This window comes from Oxyura jamaicensis, chromosome 2 (assembly GCF_011077185.1).
Source record: "Oxyura jamaicensis isolate SHBP4307 breed ruddy duck chromosome 2, BPBGC_Ojam_1.0, whole genome shotgun sequence".
NCBI classification, from domain to species: Eukaryota; Metazoa; Chordata; class Aves; order Anseriformes; family Anatidae; genus Oxyura; species Oxyura jamaicensis.
This window is the reverse complement of record NC_048894.1, coordinates 115,388,311-115,399,889: the sequence shown is the minus strand read 5'-3', so window position 1 is coordinate 115,399,889 and position 11,579 is coordinate 115,388,311. Positions and strand designations below refer to the sequence as shown.

The following is an 11,579-nucleotide window of genomic DNA, read 5'->3' as shown; positions in this document are numbered from 1 at the left end:
AGTGATTTTCCAGGCACCACTCAGAGTACAGCTAGTTCCATTTCCATTCCTGTTTAGCATTTTGACTCAAGGCTATCTCAGCTTTGAGGTTAGATAGACCGTATCCTATTACTAGTACCTTTAGCAATGTTGGTTCCTGAGTCCTTGAAGTTATCATTTTCATATAAAGAATATACTAAGAATTTCTTCTTTGTTTTTCCCTCCTTCAGACCTCCTTTTTTCCCTCCTTCAGACCTCAGCAAATTAATACAATTGAAGGACAACATCAAGTTTTAAACTGTAAGCAAGAGTAAATGGGAAACCAAGAAAATTTTAAAGGGTTCTATGGAAGATAAACTGGGCAATTTAAAAACACGTGGTAGTTAATTCTAACATGTATAAGTATCAGATGACAGGAAAAATACCACCAATAATACATACATAAGAACATGCACGTTAAACGATACCTGAAGAACAATACGTTAAATATGCATGCCACAAAAAAATCTTCTCACGATGGTTTAGGTACATTCACGGAGATATGTAATAGACAGATGTTTTAATGTTTCTAATATGAAAGCATTTTTTTTAATTGGATGGGGGAAATTTGCATCACTGTACTTCAAATCCGTATCTAAATTTCAGTCTGCCTGTTTTTTAAGCCATATTTCAGTTTGGCTTAAAAACAGAAAGAATTAGGAAAAATACCATCACAGAGGGTGATATGTAAGACAAATATATGCATAGGACAAGCCAAAAATAATGCCAGTGATCTGAATTTCATTTAAAGCTCTTTCTCTCTTCCACAGAGGTTTGTGCTCAGAAATTGTGAGAATTCATAAACAATTCGTATCTCCCATAAAAATAGTATCTTTGCTCTAAATATCTATTCTTTAGTTCTGATCAGATGAGGAAATAGCAGAAATTTTACCACTTACTTTAGGCAGACAAGAAGGAAAACAGAAGTATCTTGTGCCAAAGGGTCAAATGATGTGTCTACTTGTTGCTACCATTCCTTAGAGACTTGTTTTCTATAAGCATCATGAGAAACTTATGTTGATTAAAAGTTTCCTACAAATTTTGTCAGTTTTCATCTTCCTATATGTATGATGTTCCTATTATGGCTTGTGATGAGACAGATTTGTCACTGGAATCCAGAATATGAGGGAGCCACTTGTTTCAGTTAACTCCTCAGAGGAATTCTGTTTCATCTGTTTTTCTGAATACACATATATTAAATAAAAATAAATTGATGAATGAATAAAAATAATTTGGCCATTGAAGTAGATCATACTGTATGGAAAAATGCAGCATGCCTTCTCCCATCCAGCTCACGACACAGGTACAAGATGTTCCATGTACATTGCATTAACTTTTCCTTAGAAACTACGCTTATTACTGATGCAGAGCAGGGGGAGTCTCACACTGCCTTTTATAATTGGCTTGCACACAATATTATCATGGAAAGTTTATATGCCTATAATATTTTTCGCACATATACTTCGCACAGGAGCTATTGTGGATCCATATTGTTCCGAATTTAAAGGCAGAGCAAATGATATGCCAAGCATTTAAGTGATCTGTTCAAAGTCATGTAACGGGTTACTGATATCCTGGCTGTCTCCAGCCCTCATACTCTGCATGTACTCTCTGGCAACAGTTTGTACTGAGACATTTAGCCACAGATGCTGTCAGCAAAAAGCAATTTCATTTCCCAGGTCTTATGAATGTGATACTTTGTGTACACAAGAGATCAAGAAAAAGGAAATCACCAATGGCCTTTGAACCAAAACCACAAATTCACAGCAAGGTTATTGAGATTTGGTTATCACGAGAAAAAGAGATTCTCACTGCCTTCTGGGGAAATCACTACGTGTCTCTAGATTAGACGTCCTGTTCTGCTAGCACAAAAACAGCCAGTAAAACTCTGAACTGATCTAGCCCTAATTCCTTCAAGAAAAGCTTTGCATTCTTCAGGTAGGTGAGGCATAGATTGACAGTGACAGTGACCTTACTAATGCACTAATGAGCAAAATATTACTAACTGTAACAGAATATAAATAAACTCCCACCTCTATGTCTCTTGGCTGGATGATTGGCAAGGCATTTCTCATCCCACATATGACATATTTTAATTGGGTGTTTAAAGAGCTTCTCTCATGTACCTACATATGTTTCTGGTCTGCCACCTATTTACATCGGCTGGGACACTTGAGTTTCAAAGTGCTGTTCATTCTCCGTGGTGCTACAAAAGCAACATTATTGTTAATAAAGACAAGATCCAGCAGAGAAAATAGGAGAAAATCCAACAAATCTTTGATTCATAGGAGACTCAAGGCTGCATGATTCAAATACCAGAAATTCATTTTCAGGAATTTGGCAAGTTTTTATAACCAGTAAATTATTACTAGCTTTTCTTGGTATTCATTATAACAACATTAATACTGGTGAATTCTTTTGTATGTACTAGGTTTTAATTTCCAAATCTGTGGGAATCCCTCTGGAATTTAACAGAATAAAATTAAATATCAATTACAAAGTCATAGAAGGAAATCTAATAGTGTCTTTGTCCAAAAAATTGTTCCCATTCATTTATTAACAACCAATACTTTCCAAGTTTTCAAACATTGTATCACTACAAAATCATGAAGAATTATTTACTTTTTGTCCAGTTTCTAAATATGCTGCTATCAAAAACTACTCCAACAATTTATCATGTTGCCTCCCCATTATTAGAATTTATCCCATACCTCATTGCACATGACCTTAACTAAAAAGTGTTATCATATCAAGCGGAAGGAGAGAAAGAGAGCCTACCTGAGCAGTCACAGAAATTAAAGAAATGTAAGCGACAGAAAGGCATGTCAAGTTTTCCTTATACCTTACTGACAAGTGTGATTGTAATTTGGCAGGTGCCTCACAGCCAATGTCTTTCTCTTACATTCAATTCTCCTTTTTGATTGCTAATACAGGTAGGCCAATAAGAAAGTCCAATCCCCTGTTACTTTCAGTGGCCTGCCTCTTCCAAGGCGGTATTTCCTTTCAGTTAAACTTAGAAATTTCAACATAAAAATGCTGATAAGGAAACATTCTCTTTTTTAACATGCAGATATTCCAAGGTTGAAAATGTAGTACTCGCTCAAAGGTTTTGCCAACATAACTTTTCTGCTAGGGGTCATGACTTTTTTGGGGGGAGGCACAGACACAGTGTGACAAAATAGTTCTTGATCTCCATCCTTCACATCTGATTTTATGTGCATCTTCCATAAACACATGAATTCCTATTTTGCTTCACAAGCATTTAAATCAATTAATTTTGCAATCACCAAACAGCTGAAGAGACATAGCTCTGGGCTACAATCCCACATGACTAGAAACAACAGCTTTTAAATGTCTCTTCTCCAGAAGGGATCAAGTGGAAAAGCTCAGATTATTTTTTTCATGAAGAAGAAAATGGGCTCAAAAAGAAGGGACAAAGCCTGAGAATGCATTCACGGCCTTAAATTCAGGGGCTACTCCCCCTGTCAGGGCTCTGTGGTGCCAGCTGGAGCCTGAGCCTCTCCTCCAAGGGGAAAGGCATCAGGTCCTTCCTGGTGATCACCCCAACCACTCGGTTCTGCAGGTCAACGACGGTGAGGTGGCGCAGCCCCAGGGTGCGAAAGATGATATAGGTGCGTTGCAGGGAGAAATTAGCTTGGACTGACATTGCCGATTTGTTTATGTATGGCTCCTGTAAAACAAAGAGAGGAGACAGATAACACAAAACCGTGAGTGCACCCCTGCTACACAGTTGGGAAGGAGTCTGGGAAGAGAGAGGTCCCAGACTTGAGGGACAGGATTCAATAAGATCATTAGTTCTCCTCCTCTTGTTCCCTATCCCCAATCATACCTACAACATCAGGAAATACCATAGTAAAAAACACTTTCTTTTTTGTTAAACCATCAGGTTCATTCTAAGTAAACTATTATGACTGGAAAGTACCCAAATCTCACAGACTAGAAAAGCAAAGTTGAGCTCCATTGATATGGTCTAAGTTCTTACTTGGAAATAGCCAATGACCCCAATATTTATTAAGTCTTAGATATTTTATAGCTGCTATCTCATTACACAGCCATTTATGACATCCTGTAATATTTTGCAGTAAATGCTTATAAAAGTCAGTTCACATAGAAGCATAGACTGCAAGGAAGAGGACAAAGAAAACAATCATACAGCTCTTCTTGAGAAGAAGAGGGCTGCAAGTACTAAAGTCTGGTCACCAAAAACAATGAGGGCTATAACTTGATAGGACCACAGCTAAAGTCATTTCTTTGTTAACCAATCTGCTCTTTATAGCCGGTATAGGTGTTCACTAAGTTTTTACTTTTCACATAATTATGCAGTATCCTACTTATGACTTGGCCAGTTTCTGTCAGGGAAGGTATATTTCCCTTCCAAAGTGGATTCTTTGCCAGACCGAGGAAAAATGAAACAAAGACATCATAAAATAATATAAATAAATGCATAGGAAAGTGACACATCTGTTCTCCCCCTTTCATTTACAGAACTGAGGAAACAGTCAAAGACATCAGGAGGAAAAAAAAAAATAAAGGTAAAAAGGGTTCATTTTCTCTATATCCCATATAATTTTGCTGTGGAACTCACTGCTACAGGAAATCATTATGCCCCAAAACTTCACAGTGAATATTTCTGTGGATATCAGAAACAGCTTTCATGAGCAATAGCAACAAGCTGTTAGACGGGATATTAACCTTTGTGCTTCAGGGACTGTACCAGGTACAAAAACGTTAGGTACCAATGAGAAAACTAATTGAGTGGAATAGGTTTCCCATAACAAAAAAAGTTGTGTGGCCCACTGGATTGGGTCTCAACAGAGCCAGCTTCTACTCCCATATATTATATGCTTTTGAACTCTGGAAATCCATGGGTCCTCCCTCCACCTCAGTTTTCCAACCTATTAAAAAGAAGCTACTAAATCAAACTCCTAATATGGGTATTAGGAGTACTGTAGGCTTTGTAACCTTCTTTTCCTCCTAGCTATTCTCAAAATGAGGAATCCAGACTAGATGGATCTCAAACTTCATTGCATATGAGTAAACAGGAGCTGATTTTATCTTTTTAAATAAAACCCATCTGAATTAGGCTCTCTCTCATCTAGATTTCCCAGTGTGCCCACTACTTCAGTTTCAGTGCCATAGACTGGAAATTCACTGGGGCAGAAACTACATTTATTTTGTTTATAACATATTTATTTTAAGCCTTGTTCAGTATACCAAACACATTATTGCTTTTGGACCCAGTATTTTAGTACAGTATTTAGGAAATACATGTGGCAATGTCATAGCAGGGATTAAAAAAAAAAAAAAAAAAAAGGAAAGGAAAGGAAAGGAAAGGAAAGGGGGAAGAAATATAGCTTTATTTATAAGTTGATGTATAGGCATTGTAGCATAATGGAGACTAAAAACTCAAAAGCATTGCTTTATATTTGCTTTATAGGACTATAAGAGCCAAATAATGACATTTAAATGATCTATTCCATTAACATTGTATCATTTTGTCAATCTGGAATGTATTTTAATCAAAAGCCCCCTTGAAATGGTCTCCTTTGTTGTATTTTCTTTTTGGCTCATTTTATCAACATCTGTTATGTTTATACAATATGAATTAAAACTTCGGAATGCTGTTTGTACTCAGCTACTTTTGTTGAGAATGTAACGTCCCAGGATTGGCAGTGTTTATGTAAATCAGTGCGGCTGACACAGCCATCATAAACAAATGAGAAAATATAACAAACACATTGTTCATGGAGGAAATGTTTGTTTTTAGAGTTGGCTTCAGTCTTACCAGATTGATGAAGAGTTGCTGATACCGGGGATCTGTAGTGTAGCGATTCAGCAGCATGGCTAGGCGCGACAGATTGGGCAGCTTCTCCACTGTTATCTGGAATAGGCAAGAATCCATTTCTCTTTCTTTCTGCACTCCACATTAGAACTCAAGGTTCAAAAGCTTTCCAGTTTGTCTCTAAGAAGAAGTTTTCTAGCAGAGCTCCTCTGGCAGAGCTTGTCCAAACTTCATAAATTCTTTTGCCAATTAGGTTTAAACTAACACTTTAAAATAAAACACTCTTTACTTACAAAAGGATTTTTTTTTCCTTAGTGTAGCTGTGTCTCTATTAAAACAATGCAATTTATACTGGCTTAGGGGTGAGATTTTTCACACTATTACTAAGTGGTAATTGCATGATGAAATAGTGCAGAAAAATGCAACAAAACCAGCATCAGCCATCAGCTGAGCTTCAGCCTTCTTCCACAGGCATACCTATTTGTACTCTGGCACCTCATTCCATGCATAATTGCCCTGCTCCTTCTCAATATTGTTTTGCCAACAAAATCTGCATGTCCAGACCAAGCTTCAGTAATATATGATGACTTTCCAGTTGTTCCTGTATAAACTGCTCAAGCTCCATTACCAGTATTGCTTTGGTAACACATGACTTTCTTTTACCACACTTAATGTTTACTATTCCTAAAAATCCTTTAGTCATTTATCAAAGGGAAGAATTCTACATGCTTTTCAAGTTCGAAAGCTTTTACAAATACTAATCATCCGCAGAGGTACTATCCCATACCAAATTAAATATTATAACAATTATTCTGTCCATATAGAAGTTGAGAAAGAGGATTGGACCAGCCTATTTGAGAAAGGACATATTTTGCCAGCACTCTTGTGCAACTCTTAGACTCTGAGTGACATTATAGTTTATGACAGCTGTCCCTGGAAGGTTTCTAGTCATCCTTTAATTTAAGTTGTACCTTACCACTTCTTTCTTTCTTCTCAGCCACATTAATTACATCATTTCTTCATTCATGTAGAGCTCATTCTCAGTTACCCAATATGCACACTGATTAAACGGGGAATGAACTGAAAGAAAAGAGGTTACCTTCTCATAGGACAGAGGATGAGAGGAGGAAAAAGACTCATAGTTTGTCTCTGGTTCGAAGATGTGCTCATTTTCCAGCAGCATGCACAGCTCTAGCCTAAGGTTTTTTAAAAAAAAAAAAAAAAAAAAAAAAAAAGTGAGAGAGAAGAGGACTTCATTCATTATAATGAGCAAATTTTAAAAAACAAGCACACTGCTTTACTCTCAGATGTATGGTGGATAGAGTATTAGCAGGCTGACCACATATTTCACCCTTGTAAATTTCCGTCACCAACGGCAGCATCACACAGGTGCTTTCTGGTTTAGTTTTGGCTAACTGGATTATAGGACATCACCTACCATACATGTTCTTGACCTGGATCAGCCTGCTTGGCAGGAACAGCTCATGCACTAGTTTACACCCAACAAGACAATACTAATAATAAGAAACAACTATCTGCATTAAAGTAGATAGACTGTTGTTCCTTCCCACATCCTTCCCACATCTGTTACATGTAGATGTAACATCTACATTAAAATGAGACCTGCAGAAAATTCATGGCACATTTTCAATCATCAGTGAAACCTTCTCTCACAGTACTGCACTCTAGAGTTCATTAAGGCATTTAATATTCTTGCTGACATTTTGGTTTGCATATCTTCATCAATTATTACATCATTTCAAACCTTTTTTTTTTTAGAATTAAAAAAATAAAAAATAAAAAGGCTTAACAAGCAGTATAATGAAATTATGACATATTTCAGTGTTTCATTGCTTTCCCCCCCCCCACACACACACTCCATCCACGCTATCCACTTCCAGCCTTTTAAATATATTTAGATAACAAACACCTTGGGGACCACCACAAAGCTTTTTGTTTTGCAACATGCTTAACATGATGTTAGCCCTGGTCCGTGCTTACAGCTATCAGCAAACTACAGTGGTACAAAGACGTGCGATACGCTGTTAAATGATGTGTTTGAGGGACCCAAAGACCAGAGGCACAACTTCTGTTCGCGCATCAAGAGAAATACAAGGGAGGTACAAAGTGGCTTTTGTGAACGGAATACCAAAAATAAGGTGGGAAGTTTTCAAATAAATATTTCTGTATTAGAAAATATTGATTTCCTCAAACCCAAACTTGTCAAAGGAATTTACCAGTTTTAACATAACGTCTCCTGGGAAAGATTGTCTGCTTCAAGGTGGGATTAGCACTCAACAGCAGAGGACTTACACTAAGAAGACCTGCCTGTCAGTTCCAAAAGCTGGCGGTCAGTGCCCTCCCTAGGGGCAGGATATGGAAGAACTAGGTTCAAGCCCTTTCTCCACACTTCCCTTCATAACAAGCACATTAGTGGCGGTGTTTGGCATGTCTTCACTTCTCCAGCTGGAGGGGTTCCACGCTGAATAAACAGGAATCTGTAGAAGCAGGTCCCCCACATTCCCGCTGGCTGCCCTGACCAGCAGACTCTTTGCCGTTCTATTATTTTTATTTCAAACAGCCTTCCCTTCACTCTTCTGTATTTCTTTGTCCTGCGACTGATGAAGCTGAATCAAAAGTGTAAAGACTGCAAAAAATAATAGTAAACTTACTATGAAATCCCATTGAACACTCGCACAAAAAGACATAACATTAAACTGATTTCCAGTATATTACATAAACTGACAGCAGTTTCAGATGTTTCTGATGTTTCATACAGTCCACCTTTTCTCCAGATTAAACCCAAGATACTTTGGGTGCATCTACCTCTACATTTTTGTTCAGATCTGGAAGATGCTTTTGAAGCAACCTACCCTGTCAACTCTACCTGTGGTGGTTTGGTAAGCATTGCAGTGCACTCTCCTTTCTCCTGAAGCAGTTGCCTGTGTCACTCTGCACATCCACTCTTGTGATCTGTATTTCCTTAAAGCAGGCATGGCCTTCGTCTCTCATCTAAGGATCTCAATGGGACTTTATGAATAAGTATGACTGTGCCTAGGATGTAGGTATCATTCTTTTACAGGAGAAAACATGAGCATGAAAATAACTTGTGGAAGAAACTCAGATGTGAAGAAAAGCAGTGTCTCAGTCACCTTTAGAGCACATCCCATTTGCAGGAAAAACAAGGAATTCAGACAAATATTTTTTGTCTCTATACTGTATCTGACTGTTTTGGGTTTTCATAAAATCTCTTTCACACTTCTAAGGAGAGCACAGCGCAGCAGCAGACCTCCAAGCTAACTGCTGAGAAAACTCTGCTTAGGAAATACTGTGCCCTGGGCTCACATCTTCCCTCCTGGGAAAGGCACAGACCTGCCCTATGCTTCTCACCATCTGCGTGCCAGTGTGTGGACATATCATGTAGACAATGGACTTGGTTTGAGGGCAATCACAAGAAAACCCTACAAAGAATGGTACAGACATGCTACAACAGATGAGATCCCTTCCCCTCAGACTCCTTTTGGAGGAGGAAAGGGAGAAAAATACAATGTACTCAGAATATATTCAATACAGCAAAGGACATGGAGAAAAAATTAACCCAGTCATTCCCTTTGGTGCTTTACACACCTTATTCTCCGGAGCTCTCTACAGCTTTACAATTTATGCTCTTTCATAAACAGGTTTCTATTTGTTTTAAGTAAGATACAAATACACAGATCTATATTCTGGTCCTAGATCATCCCATACAGCTCCAAGAAGTCAATTTCTAGGATGATCACTGGACATCTTGAAAGGAATACTTTCAAGACTTTAATCCTAACATGAATATATAGACTTCAGTGCAAAAGCTATGATCCACCCTAATCATACTATTCAGGCCTGCCCATAGTCCAGACTTCACCATTTTCCACTTGAACATCACAGTCTGGAATTAAAAAACCAGCAACATTCACCACAAGCTTAAAGAGCAGAAACGTTTGCTCATCACCAGTGGTTTGTTGGCTGGTTTTGGCAGCTTGCAATTTGCTCAGCACTGCTCTTAACTAAACCCAGCAGGGAGTCACTTAACAAGGCTTTGGGAGGTGTGAGAGAAATTTGGCTAGTCAAAAAAAAAAAAAAAAAAAAAAAAAAGCACATGCAAACAGTGAAGGAAATCGTTGGATCATTTCTGATAAGAATCCAAGCCTATTAAAAACTGCCATATTCAAGAGAAAAATGAGCATACATTATTTCACTTGGACTTCCAGAAGTCATGCTTCAGAGAGGTATAACAACACCACTCTTTGATGTTACATACAACATCCTTCCTATCACATCATCAAGCCTTAGAAAGCAGACCAAACATGTTTCTTGCACTATTTTGTGAGGTTTCACAGGAAGTGCTAGGATTCAAACTTGGACTCTGCAATTGTTCGTTTACTCGTTATTTATTTAAGAAGGAAGAAAACCCTTAAGTAGGGAATCTCATTTCAAAGATACCCTGGCAAGGCACTGCAGTAGTTTCATATGTTCTATCTGTTATAAAACATGCATTATGAAGGTACACCTAATTAAGATAACACATTATTATCCCAATATCCACATGTCAGATTTGGCATGGAAGTCAGGAATGAAAACTATCTGACAGCTGATTGTGTCACTCTTTTCTTGTCAAGTTGGCCAATTATCTGAGGAAACTACAAATTCTAAATACTGGGGGAGTGACATAAAAAGGAACTGCAGCTCCAAAGTAGCTGCAAATGAACAGAAGGAAGATTAAATGGTGATGTCACTGGCAAAAAGATTCAAGGCAGGAGTCTCCCAGACTGAATGGATAAAACAGCTATAAAGTTGGGGCAGAGGGAGAAGGGAGGATAGAGAACCTGAAGTATTCTTCATAAAGCTTCAGGCTTATTTCTCCTACATTAATCCACTGAAAGTAACTAACTACATTGTTTTTACTCTTGAGCTTTTATTCTTTGGCCAATATCCAGCTCAGTGGGGACTAGCAATTAATTTGCTCTGACCAGAATAAAACAAATGTCCCTTCCATGTATTAAAAATCTAATTCCCTCTTGGAGCTTCTCTCAGACATATTTAAAAGCTCAGTGATAATGACTATGAAATTTTTTTTGATGTCAGTCACTTTTTATTTGTGACATAATTTTTGTGACATAATTGTGACAATAGAACAGTAACAAGTGACAAGTGGCACACTGCAATGGCAGAGCATAGCACCCCAAAATCCTTCAGGATCTTTCTTCATCCTAAGACCTGGTTGGGATTAGATTTATTGTCTTGCACCTTCAACTTTCACAGCAATTAAAATGAACTGAGTGTTCAGAATATCTTGCAGGACTTGATCACTGCTCTGCTCTCAGCAGAAGTTCTTGCATAAACATGTAATGCTTGCAAAAGGGCACAATGACAGAAACTTCTTACATGAACTGCAAAATGTACATTCTGTTTAAGAATAGTTATTTTTATGTTCTTAGTAAACTATCTGCTATTATACTAAATACATTTTTCCTTCAAATAGCATTGTACCTTCATTAAATGGTAAAAACAAACAAACAAACTAAAAAGCTATTCTGCATATGGCAAATGATAGTAGATAAGAACTAGGTCACTGAAACTGTTTTAAAACCCACCAAACCTTCATCTTTCACAAAATAAACCCTCAGGTTACAGGGTTGTTTCAGGTTACGCAGCCTAAATCATTACTGTTTACTTATGTGTTTGGTTCTTCAAACCAAGAAGGAGCTTTGCAAAAGTTTTT

At 37.7% G+C, this 11,579-nt stretch overlaps 1 protein-coding gene across 3 annotated transcripts in view; it reads right to left on the bottom strand.

Annotated features, from left to right (window-relative positions):
* Positions 1–1,358: 1,358 nt before the first annotated feature.
* Positions 1,359–11,579, bottom strand: part of LOC118162935 (chloride channel protein D-like) — an 80,654-nt gene continuing 70,433 nt past the window's right edge. For all 3 annotated transcript variants that reach the window (XM_035319385.1, XM_035319386.1, XM_035319388.1), the window contains 3 exons: positions 6,921–7,017; positions 5,825–5,920; positions 1,359–3,709 (listed from right to left, as the gene is read on the bottom strand). In XM_035319385.1, coding sequence (XP_035175276.1) covers positions 3,485–3,709; positions 5,825–5,920; positions 6,921–7,017 — 418 coding nt within the window. In that variant the 3' untranslated portion in view covers positions 1,359–3,484. The remainder of the gene's footprint in view (positions 3,710–5,824; positions 5,921–6,920; positions 7,018–11,579) is intronic.